The sequence below is a fragment of the Rhopalosiphum maidis genome, chromosome 2 (genome assembly GCF_003676215.2).
Source record: "Rhopalosiphum maidis isolate BTI-1 chromosome 2, ASM367621v3, whole genome shotgun sequence".
Taxonomy (NCBI): Eukaryota; Metazoa; Arthropoda; class Insecta; order Hemiptera; family Aphididae; genus Rhopalosiphum; species Rhopalosiphum maidis.
In genome coordinates, this window is record NC_040878.1 from 44,796,566 (window position 1) to 44,819,538 (window position 22,973).

Genomic DNA, 22,973 nt, shown 5'->3' on the forward strand with positions numbered 1-22,973 from the left:
AAAAGTGAAATAAATTGCACGGATACGCGTATAATTTTAAATTTGATTCCCTTTGATCATCTATTGACTATATCATATACCTCCCTGCAGCAGTGCACTAATAAAAAACCTTCGATCAAAATTCTATGTTGTATTTTTTTTTTGACGATTTATATTATTTATGCTGACTAATTCAAAAACATTTTCAATCAATAGCTTTATTTTTCCAGTAAATTACAAACAACGTAAATGCGAAAGAAACGGATCCATACACGCGCATATAATAAGACAAAAATCGTTGGAATTATTGTCGAGACTACGGAACGCAATGTTGAAAAAAGATAACGTTGGAGTTAATGGAGGTCATTACATAACGCCTTATAAATACGCATTTGGTTAAAGTTCAGTTGTATAATATTGTGTTGGGCTTACTTTTGAATATTAAGTATGACTGTTACTGTAGCATTATTTGCTCAATGAACGAATCCGTTCAAGTTCACGTTAAATATATTTTTTTTTTTTTACAAAGACGTTCATTTGGTCTTTAATTTTAATTATTATTATATTATAAATCGATAGTGCCTATGAGTAGGTATGTTATAAATCAATTTTTTAAAGTAGTTTTTTTATTTATGTAATGATTAAATCTTACGCTTTTACCTATAATAATAACATAATAAAATAATAATATTTTTCATTTTTACAGTCGTTAAAAATTATTAGTAAACACGATTGGACAATAATAATATAAAAATTATTTATTGAAATAATTAAGATAACTAGCGTTTTAAATATTATTACATAAAATTAAATTATCTATCTATTGTAATAAAATAAGATAACAGATTATATTAACGTGTATCAGATATACAATTTTTAGTTAGTTTTTAACAAATATTTATTATAGCTCAAAAATTATTGCTTAGAGCGTAAAGATAGTAAAAACAATATCGCATTTTAACATGATATACCATGATGTTATAATAATAACGATTAAAGCATATCCAATTGGAATAGAAAGAATTATGGGATATATAATTGTCAATGAAGTATCTCGATACAGAAAGATGGAGTGGATTAATTATTGAAGTAAGCTCTGAAAGGGGTTTATTTAGAAATTTATCGTCGACGGAATTAAGAAGTGATATAATTTAATGGTCGTATATGGTATAATTGGAGTCGGCAACGAAAGCATAAGAAGGTTTAGGTTGGCGAGTAAGAGAGTCAAGAAAGTATGACGTGTGTGAGCGTTTTTTTTTTAGATCTGTGATAGTATTATTTGAATGCTTAGTTTTACTGTGCTCGAGGAGAGAATTGTACGTCATTGGACATTTGGACATACCCTACAATTGGTAATATAATTACCGAAATACAATTAGTGAAAAAATGGTACAACAAACCAATTATGATATTATATGGGTAATAATAAACGATTTCGCTGCAAAAGGCCGGACAAATAAGTTTTTTAAAATATTATAATGCGCCCAAACATTAATTTTATTTTTACGTGACATCAAATGGTAAAAATTAAAAGCTTTTAATTTCTGTTTGTGTTTATATTTTCAAAAGATTTCTCGATTGAAATATACTAATAAATATAACTGAGGTGTAAGAAAAAAACAAAAATTTAAAAACTTATTTTTTTTCTGCGGGAAAAGGCGCAGCTTTGTTTTATCTGCTCGAGGCGTCTGGATCCGAAATCGACCTAGTGCACTTGCAAGTTACCTCCCAGAAATACACGCGCATATTTTTATATTACTGTTATTATTTTTTATTTATAAGACATAGACAATAAATAATACTAAAACAGTAGGTAAGAGATACATATTATATGCGTTTGAACGTTCCTCGGGGTAATTCAGTAGAAATGTTTGCGTGGTAGTTTCCGGCACGCGTGACACGATTTCCAAACTCGTATAATGTAATATTATGTATCCGACGACAGCGAGCGGAGCGCATCACACGCGTCCGTGAAAGAACTCGCACGTTTGATGATGATAATAATAATAATAATAATAATAATAATAATAATAATAATATACTCTTTGACGATACGCCACAGCCATCATAATCGACCGGCACGCTGCGCCTCCACGTCACGGTTCGCCGAGCGATGCGTTTCGGATCCGCTAGTCGTCCATGTTGGCGGGCGGTATTTGTCGTGTGTCGACAAATGTTGAAACGTTTTACACGAAATAATATTATGAAAATACTCGGACAATATTAATACGATGTATCCGATTTTGGATCCGCGGTCATAGCTCACTCATCCGGTCACGTCTAACCACATCCGTCACAGCCCGCCGTTCGACAGTGGTATAATACTATGCTGCAGGACGGTGTCGATGACGTTGACTACGGGATAAAACACAAAAACGTAACAACGTCAATTCCAGTTTTTGATGCGAAAAGGTCTATAATCACAAACGTAATCGCGATGGTTTTTCGGATTAATAATAGTCGGATGTTTTAGAACAATATACTGGATAACTTCTCTCATCGATAAAATAATATAACATATTGTAAACATATTGTAACATCATTTACAAGTCATATCAATAATTATTATTATGTATGCAAAAAGTTTGCAAAATATGATTTTACCAGCTTATTTAGTAGGTCATATTTGAGTAATATTAAAATAACGTTTTCTTAAATTATCAAGCACTTACTTAAATTGTTTAAAGTATCAATTACAACGCTGATGTTTAAATTATACATGATAATGTAGGACCTATTTATTAAGTATTACAATCATTAATTCATAACTATATTATCTTTTCAAGAGGACGTTATGCTCGCGTGTCTTCGTCTTTCTAACGTGTCATAATACGGCAAGTTTTACGATCAGAATAACGGAATAGCACGAACTTAGTGCCAAAAGCGGAATTAAGTTAAAATAAGAAATAATGTAGGTTATGATATCTATATAGTTTACTCTAAGCGCCAAGAGTTAAAGTTTTCTAATAATAATAATACATAAAATTCGCACGATTAATTTATAATTAAACTGTACATTATATGTGTACCTATTATTTGTTTTTCGACTACCGGAATTTAGCAAATCGACTTGCGCAAATAATTATTTACCATTAGGTGACATTAAAACGTTAAGTTTTGAGATAATATGACTACAATAAGTAATATTTTTGTTTAAAGTTAAATTTAATATCAACACAACACTAATTAGACTATTTTTTTTTAATTACCATCTAGGTCACACGTCGTATACAATTACGATTTCATCCAGCTTATTCATCGGTCACTTGTTGTGTGCACACTGTCGTGAGAACATTATAAGTCTTACTGAATCATTAAATCAAGAAATAATTATTGGTTTTTTTTTTTTTTTTTTAATTATAAAAAAACTGTACACAAAGAAGACGTGTAAAATGACGGGATCAATAATAATAATAAAATGTTGAATTATTTTTTAATTTAAACTGCTGTTTGAAAAACGATTCTTACTTGTTGCGTTATATTTTTTCAAATCGACTGGAAAAATCTGAGAGTCATTAATAATAACTATTGCTTTACGGTCTTTCCAATGATTGTGGTCACCGTTGTAACATTAACCAACAACACCGAGCGACAAATATTCGTCTTATCGAACAAAATATATTCCGGCGAAATACTGCGTGTAACATTGCAGCGTTGTGTGCGCCTGTGTCAATGCGTGTTGTGTTGCGGCGCGTAAGAACGTTCATGATATTATTGTAATAAATTATTAGTATGGCACGCGTACTCTATGATACACGGCCTCGAATACGGTTCGTTGTTATTGTTGCGACGTAAATATTGTTTTCACGAGAAACGTGTTGCGTTTGATATCCACACATAACAATATTACGTGTGTATCGCGCGCATATATTATTGTTGTTGTTATTATTATTATTATCGTGGGAACATTAAAATATATAGTGTAAGCACATCGAGCGTTTATTAGTCGTTAATATTGTATTGATTATACGGCCCTTGAGCAATTCGCTCGTTTTGATTTTTGTGAATTGTTAATTCACTTTACATTGAAAACCCGTAGACTCCTATTTTGAACTCGAGGTGTGTTTACAATAATATTATGTAATCATTTATAGTAGGCACATATTTCACCAGTTTTGCGTAAGCAAAGGCGTTTCAATGGACGTATTTCGTATTACGTATTTCCATCTAAAATGTCTACAGGTATTGTTGGAAATACGATTTTCCGTCGTTATTATAACAATGATATGCGATTTTAGAAACTTTCTTAAAAATCTAACTGTACAGTTATTTAAAATTTAAAACGATATTCGTGATAGTATAATAATAGAAGATAAAAGTAATAAAATGAAACATACACAAATCGATGACATCAAAAACGACCACCTCTAGGCATTTGTTTAATATATTTTTTTTTTTTTTGTCAATCATTGTTATTAAATTTAAATAAATATTATATTATTTATATCTAACTATAAAGCTTCTCTATACTACCAAGATATATAATATTTATTTAAATTTAATTAAAAATGTATACGTCTTTATTATCAGTTAACCTCAATTAATGGTTGTGAACCTGAATTAATACTTTCTTTATTATAAAATAAAACTTTATCTAAAACCATTATTATATTATATGACATAACGGATTATTTACTACGACATTGCACTGGAATGATAGAAGTAGGAAGAAAAGCTGGAACAGTATTAAAAACCGTTTCTCTGACATTTCAAAAGGTTTACGAAACGTCTGTGAGGGTGGCGGGAAAAGCTTCTCTGAGAAGACAAATTTGATAAAGTATTATAAAATTATATTAAATAATACGAGAAGATTTCTGCTTATGTCATGTTCTGTACAACGTAAACGCTGTATTTTATATGCATCTCTTTTTTAAATAACACATACCTGGATCAGTAAAGTTTTTATATTTTCCCTCGGCCACTTTTTTTTTTTTTAATAAAATTTATAGCTTTTTTATTTTCATCTTTTATGACTGTTTGCACATGATAACAACTTAATGAAAAATAAAAGGTCTTTTATCCCATGTCAACATGATATCTATACCATGTACCTACACGAAAAGTAAAAACTTAATAAATACTAGTTGAATTTCTGGCTTGACAAAACTCATACATTTATCACATCTAAGTAAACTCCGAATCAAAATAAAAAACATTATCTATGGATTAAAAATGTATGTCTGTAAAAAAAAAAAAAAAATTGTACTTTTCATTTTAATAAAATATAATGCCATTGTTATAAAATATTTTTTTTGAACATCAATACTAATGAAATAATAATTATTATGTAACAATATAGATATATAATTCGTTTATCTTTTATTTTTTTTCAACAACCAAATAGAGGTAAAGAGACAAAAACGAGAAAAAAATTATTATACGTGAATACTAAGCTTACAAGTGTAACAAATTAATATTTTTTGCAAGTAAAAAACATTGTGATCATGCTCACATTTTTATTAAAAATTACTTTAATTTTTACATAAAATATTTAAGTAGCTTTGAAAATTCATTACATTAAACGGATGAAATTACGTAAGTTATATTATAACATAGCTATATATTTTTATCTGTAAATAATAAATTCATTCCGTCATAATTCGGCTGTTTTATTATAATAATTTACAACATTTTCCTACAATCATCCATTTATCTGCAGTATTTAAAATAATCACGTCATAAATGCACATATCTACATAAATTAATATGTTTGATAATAATTGTTATAATTAATAAATTAATAAGTTTTTAGAGTAATATTTTATTATTATCAAATTATTTCATTTAAGTTAAATACGTCTAATGAACACAAAAGTATAAACCTAGTTACCTAGCTAACTCCTCAGTCATTTTTTTTAAATCCAATGATTAATGATTATTACATTTGAATTTCACATTACTAATAAGACCTTAGTATGAGCGGGAATAACCAAGCAAAACGTGTACTCAGCCATTAGTCTTTGAATCATTTATATGCTTATTACTTTGTTTTATGATTAAAATTACTCAAGGATTATGACTTTCGTGCAGGTTAATTGTATAATATGCATAACATAATCCTATTAATATGATATACTTAATTAAACGTCTGTCCCAAATACATTGCAGTTTAGTTGTTTAGTTAGATAATTATTATTTTTATTTAATAATAATATTCTAGATTATAATTGCTACGAAAAATAATAATATTATTGGTTTAAAAATTGTGTTTTTTTTTTCTATAAAATCTTTTTTTCTAATTAAACGAACACTTCAAAGGCGCCGAAAACGGGGAATTTTTTTTAGATCGCAGTTCAAGTGGTGTTAGTAACGTGAAATTATATTTTTTTAATTATCTTTGTGATTTCTCTGGTCGTATTGAAAAACCACTGTTATATACAAACTATTGATATATTTTGTGAAAAAAAAAATGTCTGTAGAATTCGTCCCGCTAAGATTTAACTTTTGAATGTATTGACAATACATGTAATGTATTGTTGTATTTAAATGTAATACAACATACCTGCACAAGGTTAGTGAACAAATATGAATGTCCGACATCCAGTCCAGATTTTTAAATTAATATTTTATATACATTCCAATTATAAAATAAATGTATCCGCTGTTTTTACGCTTTTTTATAATCTAATTTTTTGAAACATTGATCAAAACTGAAAAAAACTCACAGGTGAATAATAAGTACAATATATAATTTAGGTACCATAAATCGTATTATACGTATCATAATAATTAATCTTTTCAGAAAACTTAATTTCTTTTAAAGCCGTCTCATAATTATAATTTAAAATATTCATTATACAGAATAATCATTTTCATTAATTGAACATTTCAGCATTTAATGAACCTTATATTATTTAATTGAAATTATATGCATAATAATACAATGTACAAATTATTTACTATTCTATAAGATTACAAGTACGTTTTAAGTTTATTACTATTAATCAATTATTCAACAGTAATTAAAGATATTAACAAAATATTAAGTAAAAATAATAAGTTAATACTTAAATATATATATATATTTAACATATGTAATTTATTTTTGAATCGATTGATTAAAGTTATTTTTCTTTATAAATACGAAGACTTGATAGTTTATTGAATAAAACATTATTTCGTTACACATTAAAGTCGACTAAACAAATTTGTAATTAAAATAATGATACACTTAGGAAGAAACGATAATAATTACACTTAAATTACTATTATTTAGTTAAAAAAAAAATGATATCATATTATTAGTTACAATTATTAAATTGTAAAATCGACAATTAATTATTGTAACAAAATATATAAATTGCATACAAAAGCTTAACAATATCATTATTATCATGTTTTTATTATTAGAAAAAAAATATTATCATACAATGGAAAAATTTCCAAGGTTTATTTTTAATAAAAATAAAAACAAATTGCCAATTCTTTATTATTGTTCCAATTGCGTAGGCTTAAACTTTTTTTTAAAGAAAGACAGAACACAGAGAAATTCCGCAACGTTTGAAACATCCGTTTCATTTTATTCACCTCGCATAGTAAACTTTTATTGTTTAAAATGTTTATTATTATGTAACATAGGTACCTAGTTTCTGAAATGTAATGAATAACGATAAATCATTGTAATTGATGAAGATTATATTCAGTGTTTAGATTTTCGTGTTCATACTACAAAATTAAAATTTTTTATATAAATTAAAATTTTGTTGGTTAATGATATAAAAATAAATAAATAATAGGTATAAGTATAAATAATTATAAGAAGTTACAATCTATGTAATAAACAATTGAAAAATGTCACTCTTGTTTTGTGTCTATTGCTATAGTTATATATTTACTTCGCTTTTATAAATATCATGTGTAATATATCATTTTTCTACTAACTCGAAAAAAACTAAAATGTATATGAAAACTAATGTAGTTGTAAGAATTACTCAATAGAACTCTAAAAATAAACGAATAAACTATCTTACATTTTATTAATAATATTTCCACATAATACAAGCTGAATTTAATTGTGTTGAAATTTTATTTTAAATGTTTTTGTAATAGTAAATTAGATGTCCAAAATCCAACATTTGAAAATGTTTTAATTTAGATTTAATAAATATCTGTAAAATAGTAGATTGCTGAGTTCAATATACTCGTAGTTACATTTTCAATTATTATTTATACTCAGTTTTACAATTTTACATTACTGTACTTCACAGTGCAATATAATTTATTTTATAAAAAATTTCTAATAGTCACTATAATAATAATATATATTTATACACAATTGTACTACCTAGTACCTACATAGAACAAAAGTCTATTGCATTATACAAAGAGCTCTTTCTTAAAGTACATCTCTAATTAGTCGACACTTCTCAATAACGAACAAATTTTCCGGTCCCGACACAATTCCATTAAAGTTAATGGATTGCGTTCCTCCAAATAGTGGACACCTCTGAATAACGAACTTTGACAAGTTTTGGTAGTTTAGAGTACTTAATAACCTATTCATATAATGGACGGCTATACAAAGAAACACGAACCTATTGTTTATAATATTATTTCTATATTTCCAATAAAGACATTTATATTTATATGAAATTTAATAAATATAATATGATATATTATAATACAATCAATAAATAAAAATTTTTTTTTTCACTGTTATAACATTTGTATGGATGTAAACCTAAATAATAATAATAATTATTACTATAATATCAAATTATAATTGTCATTTAAAATTAATATGTAATAGCTATGAGATGTTCACCTTAAGTAAAATGTTTTTTTTTTTTTTTAAAGTCAATAAAACTTGAATTCACAAAGCCATATACATAATAGGTACATGTTATTTAATTAATTTTTCTCAATAACATACAATTCTGACGGTCTCGCGAGTTTCTGGTATTCAGAGGTTTTACTATGTTATTTTATTATTACTCGTAAAAACAATAAATGAACATTATTCAATAATTTCAACAAATCTATTAAGTTGTAAAAATATATTTCAAAAATATTATTTAAACCATTCATGTTATAATCATTAGTACAAAAATAAATATAAAGTAAGCTTATATATTTATAAACAATATCAATATTATAAATATGTAAAGGAAGGTACCTTTTGTCAATACAAAATACAGAATATATATTGTAAGCTTAGATGTTTGGCTGGTATTATTATTATTTATCACAGACAAAGGGTAAATTTTTTTTCAGTGTAATTGAATTTCATCGTCTCACAACAAATAATAATATCGTTTGAAAAACTAAAAACCTATATAATATTCAAAGGCTCAAAGGAATCATCTACATACGTAATTTCAATAAAATATTATTGAAGTTTAAATAAAATATCTGTTACTGTGAATATTATATTATATGTTATAATTTATATATTATATAATAATTATAAGCTATACGTATCGATACTAATAATTATTTTAAATTTGTTTCACATAATTATATTATATATATATAAATAAAAAAAAATACAAACTATTATGTGTTGATACTATTTTAATATTAAATGTTCAATTAATACCATTTGTCTGCACATTAAAATTACTTTACTGTGACTTGTAAATTAAAATGAGAAAATAATTAGTTAACATACCTACTTATGTCTTATTACTGTGCAGTGTGCACTGTACATTTCATTCTCAACATCGCCTGTAATATTTATAACAATATATTAATGTTTAATTATTAAATTATGTAATTTATTAATGATAAATGAGTTATTGAAACATCAAATTATATATTTTATGTTTTGGAAATACAAATTCTTTATTTTGGTGTTATATTAAAATATTATTTTGACAAATACTGTGATGACGTCGTAATTATCTGTTACAGACACATTGTACGTAAAAACAAAAACAAGGAATAAATTGATATACAAATTGAAAATGGTATAATGTAGGTATATATGTAATTATTATGGTTGTTTGTTTATAAAGTTTTCTAATTTTCATGATGAGCGTATTATCTACGTATCGTTAATAAGTGATGACTTAAAGACAATATTAGTAATACACTAATATGTGCAATGGTATTATAATATCTGTGCAATGGTTTATGAGTTAGTGTACTTACCTATATGATTGTGAATATGGATGTTCACAAATATTTTTAACTTTAATCGTTTGGAAAAACATTTTGCTCACCCGTATATTGTGCAAACGTCCTGCGCGTACACGGTTGCAATTCCCGTCGTCAGCCCTGCGCATTATTACGGACAAATCGACTTGTTGAACCCTAGATTCGATTTCAGAAGGATCGAAATAACCTTCTCGTACAAATATTATAATATGTACATTATATATATATATATATATATATATATATATATATATATATATATACTATATAGAATACAGGATTTATATATTTTACTTGCATCCCTTAGATTTTTAATATCAGGATAAAAAAAAAAAAAAAAATATAATATCCAATATCCTAAAATGCATTAAAGGTAGCCGACAGACACGCATGTTTTTGTGTTTATGTAGGACTATTTTTTGCTATTTTTTGTTTTAAATTAAATTACAATGTAGAACAAACATTTTGCAATAGATTAAAATTACCTACTACCATTTTCCCGTAATTTTGTTGATAACATTTCGTGATCAAATAATTCCTCCCAAAGTGTATTTACCCACGAATGTAAACGCAGCCAGACCAAACAAATAGCAATAAATAAACCACGACACATCATGCCGGAATAAATATAATAGGCACGGGATTATTCTTTGATAAGGGAAAACCCATTTCTCGTTAAATTCATGTTTTTGAAAAAAAAAAAAAACAATTTTTTTGTTACACAATTTTAAGTCACAACACATTTTCGATAAATTATACACATACTTTTTATGATTTTTTTATCGTTGATAGTTTTTGTTGTTGTTTATTTTATTTTTTAAACTAATAAAATACATTTTTAATCTCATATTCTGATGTTCAGACGCGCGGAGGAATATTGCACCAACAATCCAACATGTTTCGGGGTATGACAAGCTTTACTCCGCTTCTATAATATTTAAATTCTTATAACTATAATATTGTTCGATATCAGATTTCTATCGAAAGGAATGTTCTCATAAAAATAATATTTTATTCTGTTTTAGTTTATATAAAATAAAAACCAACGTGGTCATAAAAAATTTAAAATACTTATAAAACCAATAATGGTATAAATAGAATGAATTTTTTAGATAGTTGCCTAATATGCTTATATTTATATGGGCGCCTCATAATGATTAAATATAATAAAATGTAAATGTGGTCTATATATTTATTAATTTGTTTTATAGCTTACTTTAAAATTATCAAGTGTTTGAGACATAATTACACAATTATACCTAACTTATTAAATAACACGTACTCTATAATATGTATTAGGTATTTTGATTGTGAATATTTTTTTTAAATTTAAAATTCAAAAAATATTACCTATTTTATAGATAATATCCGTATTTTTATCGATCTTTGCAGAGACTACCAATAATAACAGATAATACCAGTATTAATAAAAGATCAAAAGAGAAGATGGTAGAAACAACTGTTCAGTGAAAAAACAATTACCTATCGTGTTAAAATTATTGCCAAGCGCGTGATAACGCGGTGAGGATAAGGGCTATTTTTCGGCTATCGGTTTCTGGTATAGTAATTTGTCAAGACAAAAATTCATGTTTGTCGATAATTTTTTCTGTTGGATTTTTAATTTTTCATATTGCAAGTCAATTCTATATCGATAACAATAATTAAATATATCACAAATAAAACATAGGTATTTACCGCGCCATCGCCCGATGTGATTTACGCCGATATTAGGCGTCTAAACGTCGATTTATACATTATAACGTGATGCGTATATATATATATATAAATTCTTTTTATTCAAACCGCGATTAACGATAATTTTATTAATCTCATTGGGCCTATAGGGTGACCATACATTCAGCATTATACGGGATTGTCCCGTATTTCAACTTTGTGTCCCGTTGTCCCGACAAAAGTTCTACGGGACGTATTCTGTCCCGTATTAATCCTGTTTTTCCCAATTTATACCTTTTTGTAATTTATTTAAAAAAAAAATTATTTTTTCTACGATATATTTGTATGACAACAATACCTATTCAATAGAATACTCGAATCTACTTCTCATTGGTATTTTTGGATTCTTGTTTTGACTATAATTACTGTGGCTAGAAAATATAAAATTAATAATATCATATCGTTGTCGGAAACGTAACATAACAGTATTATTATTATTATTATTATACCAGCTATCATCGTCAAAACAAGTACAATTTCATCCACCGCAGTCAGTTTATTATAAAACGTGAACGTGATGTGGACTATAATATCTACAATAGTATATTTATGTAAAATTATAAATATTATTTGTTGTCAGTATTTGTACACGAGTACTAGAGCTCGAGTACTCGACAGGAGTTCATTGAAGTCGAAATGGCGTAGTGAACTAATTTAAAATTAACTGTACAATTTGGTAATAATTTATTCTCAAAATGCAAAAAAAGATGGTGCGTTTCACTTCAAGTTTATAATCAGAATTTCCTTTTTTTTAAATATGCTGATGAAATTGGAAAAATATTTAAAAAATATGCGGATTGGTATTTTTTATAGAACATTGTAGTCGTGGACGTTTAGATATAATATAACATACCAAAAAAGTAAAAAAAAACATTTATAGGCATTATCAGATGCATCAAAACATGATTGAACATTTTTTAATTATTATATTTAGATTGGAATTAAAGTGTCACGTATTTTAATTTTACTTTTATGGCGACCGGTAAACGCGAGAAGAATATTATATTATACCTTTTTTTCGTATACTACAACTCGTGGTCTGAAAATAGTCTCGAAAATGCATACACCCCCCTCCCCATGCGCGCCCCCGTCCTTTCCGCTATCGAAAAAGCCGAGCACGCCGTCACCGAATTCGTCTCGTACAGTACACCGGCGACGACGACCCGTCCTCGTTTTATACGAAAGTATAGACGAAATGTGTGGTGGCGGTGGCGGTGGTGTAACTGCGCACAGCATCGCCCGCCGCCGCCGCCGCCGCCGCCGCCGGATAGTTGGACGACATGTGGCGGACGCTCGGCGAGTTGCGCGCAAAGGTCCCTTTTTCTACAGCGGCGGCGGCGGCGACCGTACCGTATCACTCGCGCGGCCCGCCGACGACGTCTCTCCAGTTGGTGCGTGTCGTCCGAACCGGCAAAATGGCCGGGCCACGAATTACGCGGTGCTTCGTCCTGTACTGTGTCGCGTTCGCCGCAGCCACAACCGCGTCACGCGCTGACGGCATCGTATACGAGAAAATACCTCTCGGTGAGTAACGGCGCGCGTATGCTCTCGGAACGGACCAAAAAAAAAAAAAAAAAATCCCTCCCCTCACACCCCAAAGCAGCCGATCCGCCACTTTGGACACCCAAATGAGGACTATTACCCCCACACGTTTTCGATACGTCTCGTTATCCGACCGCGGTTGATATCACACACGACATTATTACTGGCAGTGTACTGCTGCCGCTACTGCTATGTGTATTTTTCTATAAAATTAATATCGTAATTAGTATAATATATTAATTAATATGACGACAATGATGATTTGGTCGTCGGTCGATCTATGATTTCGGTTGTCCGCGACCACCACCGCCGGTTCATCGATGCATTTTCATAATATTATTATTCGATGTACGCGGGTATCGTCTACTCTATGGGTAACGCGTAGTAATTATAATTATAATTAATAACGTAGTAGGTATTATGCGATATACAACCGATCGAGTTAGTTGACGTCATAGTAGTTGAAATATGATTTAAGCTCGTCTTAGGTAGAAGTACATTTTAACGATTGTTATTTTACGATTATCATTTCACTGCCATAATATTATTGTGTCTATAGCAAAATGGCTAATATTCGTTTTCTATAATTTTTTTAAAATTTTGAATTGAGATATATATTTTTTTTTAAATCAAAATTGCAAAACTGTACTCGTGTTTTGATAAAAATGTTAACTAACATATGAAAGCATTGAATAAACTGACGTTTTATAAATCGTTCATGATTTTAAAAGACTGCAATTTCAATAGTCAACGTTTTTTATTAATTTATTTTTTTATGAACAATAATTATTTTCAACATTCTCGTGACCTATATTTTTTAATAAATTGTCCAAATAATTCCATAATTTAAAACACGATAAGCTAGATTTCATAAAAAATTAATATGATAAATAATAACTTATTTAGTAGCGGATTTCGTCTGTTTTCGGCATCCCTTATTGTTTTTTAATTTATATATGGGCATACTACACTGATTCACACGTATACATGCATACAATACAATATATTACCAGCCGTTAATTTACATAAAATAATAATTATAAAGCAATTGACCTCAATTCTAATTCATTAACTTTCGCATCCCTAATTGTTGTTTAAATTGGACACGAATAACAATGCAATTATGTATAATAATGAATCAAAAGACAATAATTAAGCGCGATTAATTAGATTCATTTTAAACAAAAAAATATTAATCAAGTAGGAAAAGAACATATTATTTTTGTGTTTAAAATGTGATTTATTTCATACCCTCCCTTATGTCCACTTTATTTAATAGTTGGATACGAGAGTATTGGACATGTTCCAGAACAAAAAATAAAATAATAAATATAAATAAAATGAGTTTGAGTCTAGATATTAGTTATTGTACTGTACAAATTCAATGTAGTTAAGTATAAATTATTATAATATTGATTATTGAAATAACCAATTTTTATATTGCTATTAGTATTCATAATAATTATAGCGGTAAATGGTAATATATTGTACCCATATAATAATAAATAAAAAAACGACATAATAAAACTGTACTAATTGTTAGACAATATTTAAAATATCAATAATTAACTACAATTTTACGTTTTTTTAAAAAATTTAAGTAGAATGCATGTACCTACATACTGTAATTTTATTTTTAAGAAAAAAATTTCATAAGGAATTATATATTTTTATTAATAAATATAATAAAAGTATAAATATTTTTTAAATGAATAATGTTGTTATAATAGTTTAATATTACCTATATTGAACAATTGTTTTTTTTTTCTTAATACATTTAACTTGTCTACTTATTAATAACCGTATAGTTCTCGATACAAATGTGTCAATAATAAAAATCAAACGAAAAGAGAACAAGATCGACAAAATAAAAAAATAATATTAGTTATACTTTTGTAACTGATGACTTGTATGTAAGATGAGTGATTTAATATTGATAGTTGATTTTAGTACTATCGACAACGAAATAGTCACGTGGGGTAAATATAATGATCGCACAGTATATTTAGTATTTATGTGATAATCAGAAAGTCAGGCTCATAATAATTTATAATAGCTTGTTAAATTAATACTATGATTCAATTAAGGCATTATTTTATATTTTTATTCAAAAATATTTGTATTTATATAAAGAAAAAAATTATTTAGTATATAAAAAATGACATATAAACTAATTAACTGATTTTTAACGTTTTAGGTAATGATAATTATAATTTTAATAAAAGTTACAACTAAGACACCACTATGAATATAAAGCATAATAGTATTTATGCATTTTATTTTATTTATTATTATATTATATTTATGTACTATATACATATATATATATAATTATTAATTTATCAGCGATACGCTATACACATTATGACTGGGTAAATAATAAAATCAAGATGGATTTATATATCCACCACAAATTAAATATTTCAATATAATTACTCTATGTAGGTATGAAATTATATTAACTATTATAGTAATACTGCATATATTGTACATTACGCGAGAGCTTCTTAGTTCTCACCCTAACCTTCTAAATCTCTTCACTCGGTCACATAAGTTTGCTATACTCACTCTAAATTCTGAATATAATATATTCCGTGTTAACGATGTTAATACAATAATCATTCATCATCAAGCAGTAGCAGTATTACAGTGGATTTAAATAATCACATTTTTCGCTGTACTAACTATCTTACATAGTTCCTAGCTAAGATGGAACAAAGTAATTAATGGTTTATCGTAAATCTGTAACGATATGGAATTATTTCTTAGTTTTTCTTATGGTTTCAAAAAATAATCTTTATTTAAATATTTTCAGATAAGCATAATATTTTTAAGTATTATATCATAAAAATTATTTAGAAAAATCTAAAACCATTGATTAGAAAAAAAGTAAGAAAATACATGTATTTAATTTAAATAAATTAGAAAATTTATAAGTATTTTAGATTTTTTATGTGTTTATAAACATAAATTATTGAAAAAAAAATGTCCTAAATGCGATAATATGGTTAATTTAAATAAAAAATCCGATCAATAATTGTTTTTTTTTATATTTTTAAAACTATGTTACAATTTAATAAAAATATAATATAATATAAATATATTAATATAATTAATATTATATTCATACTTAGTTCATTAGATAAAATGCAAATGATTTTAACTGAAACCAATTTGACGTTATTTTTGAATGATTAGTTCCTTGTTAAAAATAAGCCATCTACGGTAAAGTTTATTTTATTTCCGTGTTTTTTTCACTTTGCTCCATTAGTTTATACTGTGCTTAAAAAAAAAGAAAAATATGGCAACCGTAATATTATTATTATTTTTTAGATAAATTGATCCTCATTTTTGTTAAAAAGAAATAAAACAAGAAATTAATGGAAATAACATTTTTCAAATATTATATTGAATTATTAATTTCTAGTAGTAAGTTAAATATTTCTCTAAATATTTTAAAATAAAAGATTTATTATAAAACATGGGTACGAGAATATTATCAAAACATGCTTAACATTTTATTTGATGATGTTATAATTAAAAATTAATATAATATTAATAGAATAATATTATAATATTTCATATTATATTATTTCCACAAAAAACATATTAAAATCAATTTGAAAAATATGTGCGACTGAACAAAAATTAAGTTCCATGTAGATGCATTCAAACAGTACAATGGTCATTCACTACGATTTACTAGACTATGGTTAATTTAATTTAATAATATAAGTGAAAATAATGCACACAATAATTATGGCCTTTCATTAAGGTGTGACCTTCTCTCAGTAAATCCTGATTAAGGTCCATGCATAATTGGGTTTTGTGAATCCTAACTTTCCCCTATCCACGTGGTTATATTATATCTACATTATTTGAATTCAGATAAAGACTAACAGCTACACGTACAGGGTTATGTTCGGGGTTCTGTATTTTTTTTTACAAACAGTACTTCGTTTGCATACAAAAACATACGATGTCATTATTTATTAATCTCTACGTTTAGGTATTAACGTTTCAGTTAATTGAGTTTGATTTTGTATACATTTGAACAATTAAAATATGTAATACTGTATAATATATTTTACATTCAGCTAAACAGCGTGGAGATTATTGGAAACGATAGTATCTAAAATATAATCGAATAATTTTGTGGTAAAAATATAAAATTTTTGTGTGTATAACAATTTAATATATCATTGATATTATATAGTATAAGTAATATCACTGGTAATAAATACAATGCGTTTTTAATAATACTTTGATTGATTGATGAGTAAAGCTGAACATGTCAAAATCGAAATATGTGCCTACAATAAAAATCAAACAAAATTTCTACATAATTGCAAAAGCTAGTGAAATATTGACTAGCGTTCATAATACTCTCTCGGCGAGGGCGTTTTAAATTCGGATTTATCATCAGGAAAACGAAACAAAAACGAAATGAGCCAGCTGCTCGTTATTAGGTGATTTATACTACAAGCAATGGATCGCTACATAAATTCATCAGTCAAGTAATAAAATCAAAAAAATGGTATAGCCATTTTGTTACCTATCCCTAACACATTGGGCGTGCTACATTTTTATTGGTCGTCATTATGACACCCGGACACAAAAGCGAAAATAATTAATCCAGAACAGCCGTAGTTGACGATCGAATAAATTTCTCGTTACAAACGGTACACAGAGATAAAAAACAATTGTTAACTCAATACTTTGCATATTTTTGATTGTTAAATGAACGTTTTATGTTAAATTTATTATGGTACACAATATTTCGATGAAAAGTATTATTATAAAATGAAAGTACTTCAAATTCTGATTCGCGAAGTACCTACACTGACCAGTGACCACATTCTATGGATTACAATTAACTCATAATTGAATACGTTCAATTTAAACTTACAGAGTAAAGGTCATGTAAACATTTGATTGTAATAAGCTCTGCAAAAGTTACTCACGCATCCGCCTAAATTTGGCTAAAATCCAAATGGTTTAGTGAATATTTACTAACGAGCGTATCGTTGTTTACAACTGACAATTGCTGTGTTCCAAAATTTGTAGGATCGTGCATGCCATCAATTTTACAAGAAAATAAAAATTTGGTATCCGGTGTGAATTATTTATTTACCTACATATTCTTTATCATTGTTATTATTATTTTTTTTTTTATTTAATAAACGTTGTAACACGCATAAGGTCTGTCCCAGTTTTCGTTACCGTTCTACTGCGGTTGCCACATCTAATATTATTATTAGTTTTAATGATAAATTAGATAGTAGATACAGGCGTCAACCGGAATACTCCAAGTTTCTATATGCATAATTTTAAATTTAGGAAAACATAAACAGTAATTGTTATTAAATTACTTGATAAATTAACATAACAAAATAAACAAATGCATATTAACAGCTTGTACTAAATACTAGTCATATATTAAATATGATAGGCGAAGGAAAAAATCATAGTACAAAACGAAATTAATATCTAAAAAATAATAAATCATAAAAACAACGATACCTGTGGTAGGAGGCTGCCAAAAAATATCTTCTCGATATATTGTTATAAAATCAGCAATGGCCCAACTATCGCATGTCATTAAATTCGTGTATGATGAACGGCTGAGTAACAAAAGGAATTTAAGGTAACCGAAGTTAGTTTTATTAGCATGGAAGTTTTAAATGTAATATTTAATGATGTTTTTGATCTACATTATAGAAGTAACATATAAACGTCGCTAATCATAATAATAATATAGATTTAACTCCTGATCAAACAATACAAAACTCACACAATTATTTCGGGTTATTTTTATAACTACCTTTTTTAATATATTGTATAACAAATAGTTTAAATACTAAAGAGTATAATCAGGAGATAACGTAGAATTTAAAATTTTTACAGTTTTGGTAGAATACATTTCAAACTAATTTGCTTAATTTCAGTCAACAGCATAACATGAATATTTTACATAAAAATATTTTATATTTTAACTCATAAATAAATTGCACATAGAAATAAATTGTCTTCGTAAAATTTTAGTACAACTATTGGAATTCGATTCATCTGTAGACCTTATTTAAATTATCTATGGATTTTCCTTATTAAATGTTTTATTCATTTTAAAGCAATGGTGTTAATAAAATTGTTGATGCAAATTAAATTATATTTTAAGATTAGCAAAATTTAATGTTAGTATATTATATTATATTTTGATTAATAATTATAGATTCATAAAATATTTAAATTTTCTAATTTTAAAAACTATTTTCAATCCAATTTTAATCATTTGAAATACATCATTTCTAGATTTAACTATAACTCGTCAGCAGTTATCTTTTACATACTGTTTCTAAACTTCTATAATTATTAAACTTGAACATGTATTTTGTATGTATGTATATATTACATGCGTTAATTAATCACAGTGTTTTAATTTAAATCAACGAAAATGTTACAAGTTTAGCTTATTAACTGTTAAATATTTACCTAAACTATGTATATCTATACACTCATACACACACACACACACATATATATAGTATAAAATTACATTTCTAAACGTAGTTTAATTTATTTTAATAACCTTATCATAGTATTGGTTTATGATTTTATTGGTACGATTTAATATATTTTACTAACAGCATTCATTGGTAAAAAAAAAAAAAATAGAATTAAATATTCATAGATATTTATATAAAAGTGAAAATTAATCATTTATTGCATATGTCTACTTAGATGTCTAAATAGTCGAATTCAAAAGCATCGGCGTATAGAAATATCAAAATACAATTTATCAATAATTCTTTAAAACTCTATGTATATCCGAAAATCGTAATCGATTCACGATGATTTGCGTGTTTTAATTAGATATAGTATCATGTTCGGTCTTATTTTCTAATAGTTATGTAATTAAAATATCTCAAGGTATCTAGCTAAGACACGAAAAACGAAAACAACCCTTAGTCCAATATAAATTGTATAATGTATAATATGGTGTGGAGAAGAGAAAAAAGTATCCACCCTAATCCTATTTATCACATTGCGGTAGAGGCAGCAATCAGAAATGAGGGTTGAAAAAGCCGAAAGCGTACAAAAGCGCAGTAGGGGTTGACACAGCCCGGGCCGCGCGAAGAATAGCGTTATTTTCTCGTTATTTATCGCGTCAAACTCGACTTTTCCCAGTCCACCTCCCCTAACAGCCATCATCCTTTTCGTTCCCAAACTTCTATACACACAAGGGTCCTGTAGACTTCAAAACGGGATACCCTACATCGATTACGCCACAGACTCGAGCATTACATACTCTCACACGCACACGTTTGTATACATATTTCACGGTCTTACTAACTGAAACCAACCACTTATAGTCCCCAAGCGACTGGTATAGCGGACCTAAGTATAACGTACTTTAGACTTTCATGTCATTCAGAAAAAAATCCAAAGTATTTCTCCGGAGAATCACTACTTTTTATAATATTTTCGGTATTCTCAATTAGATCGAAATTTTCTGGTTGAAATATGAGGGCAACCCCTCTAAAACGTCCGTTTTAAAATATGACGTAATAATGTATGGTAGTGTTAAAAGGTAACTAAGTAAATACATGTATATAATATACATAAAAAAAAGAATATAATACCGAACTTAAAAAAAAGAACAAGCTTGTTTACTATTTTTGTTCAATCTTCAATGATCCTTGTCAGCCATTATAAACATTGCAGGATATGACGTTTATACGATAAAGGGGCTTTTTCAATTAAATTATAGTATACATTAAAATTAAAGAACACTACAGATAATAGACTTATCTATCGTTATGTACCAATATACAATTTTTAAATGTATTAACACTATCAAAGACTTGTAATCACTTTACGTTAAAATAATTAATTTTGAAATTCAAAGAGCCAGAGATGTTAAAAATAAACTTTTATGAATTAAAGTGAAGTGGATTTTATGAAAACGTTTACATTTTTAGGGTTTATTTATGATTAAAATATAAATAAAATAAAAATAATTTTTATAGTAGGTGTAGGTACTTTTAAATTATCAGTTCAGCATTTTTTATTGAGTATAAATCGTGTTATTGATAATAATATTTGAAAATAAATAATTATGAATGTCATTATAATAACATTCATAATTTTATAAATTTAATTTAATTTATGTGTCAACAATATTTTGAACTTTTTCAAAATATATAACTTAGAATTTCAACAATTACGTTTTTTTTTCAAATTTAGGTTTATCACTGTTTGTGGTAAGTTTATTTTTTTTAACCAAAACAAACTGTTAACATAATACTGAAGAACTTTGAATACATTTATACTAAGCAACAAAAAATAATAATTGCAACATAAACTTAATTAAGAAATCAGCTAAAGTTCAAAAGATAGAAATTCATAAAAGAGAACAGTTTTTTTTATTAAAAAATAATTGTATTTAAGCTAATTGGAAAGACTTTGGCTGAATTCATATTTTTCTTTCTTTCTGGGATTTTACAGGCCTTTAAGGACCATCGCCGCAACAACATATGGTTTCCATTCTTCTCTATCATTTGCACGTTCTTCTGCGTTTCTTACGTTCAGGAGTTTCAGGTCTTCTTGTACTCTATCCACCCATCTTTGTCTGGGGCATCCTCGAGGCCTCTTAGTGCCAGGTTTCCATTTAGTTATTGATTCAATCATTCCCTCTGATCTCCACACATGTCCCGCCCAACTTATCCTCGTGCTCTTCAGGGACCCAACGGTGTTAGGTTCCTTCTATATACCATCCAAATCCCCGTTGTCTCTCACCTCATTCTTCTCCGTCTTTATTTCTCTTTGGGCCGAAGATTTTCCTTAAAATCTTTCATTCGAACTCTCCTAACTTTTCTTCGTCCGATTTTGTCGTAGCCCATGTACTACACGCATACAAAGCAACCGGTTTGACTATGACTTTATATAACGTTATTTTAGAATTTATTGATAATAATCTTGATATGAAGAGTGGCATTAGACTATAGTAGCATCTATTTGCTGCCATAATTCATTTTTCAACTTCTTCGTGGTTATTAGCATATTCATTGATCTCTGCGCCTAGGTATTTGAAGCTCTGTACCCTTTAAAATTTGTAATAATCAACTTTTAAATAGCTAATATTGTGATTTCGTCTCGATGGTATCATATACTTTGTTTTTGACTCATTTATCTTCAGACCAATCTCTTTACCTTCTTTTAGTAGAATGCTAGTTGTATTTCTCAGTTCGTCCTCTGATTCGACAATGAGGACTATATCGTCAGCGTAAGCTGTAAGCTACAACGGTTAGTTCGTTATTATTTTATAGAATTCATATTCTATATATACATAGTTTAATAATGTTCTGCTTGTTGAATTAGTAGATACCTATTATACAACATCAATATAAATAATATTGGCTGAGAACCTAACATTCATGGCATAAAGTTATAACAATATGTAGATATTCTAAAATCTGTTGAAAATACAAAATAATCAATAATATTAGTATAAACAAGTTAAAACCTACAAAATAAGATACAATAGAAAATTATAAATATGTATGAGATATATGTTTATGAAGTTATAAATATTTACATAATATTATATTGATTAAATT

The 22,973-nt window shown here is 27.2% G+C and overlaps 1 protein-coding gene across 1 annotated transcript in view; it reads left to right on the forward strand.

The window, feature by feature from the left end:
• The first annotated feature begins 13,194 nt into the window (after positions 1-13,194).
• LOC113552140 (glutamate receptor 1-like) overlaps positions 13,195-22,973 on the forward strand; it is a 175,047-nt gene continuing 165,268 nt past the window's right edge. The window contains exon 1 of the mRNA XM_026954849.1: positions 13,195-13,335. Within this exon, the coding sequence (XP_026810650.1) occupies positions 13,227-13,335 (109 nt within the window). The 5' untranslated portion in view covers positions 13,195-13,226. The remainder of the gene's footprint in view (positions 13,336-22,973) is intronic.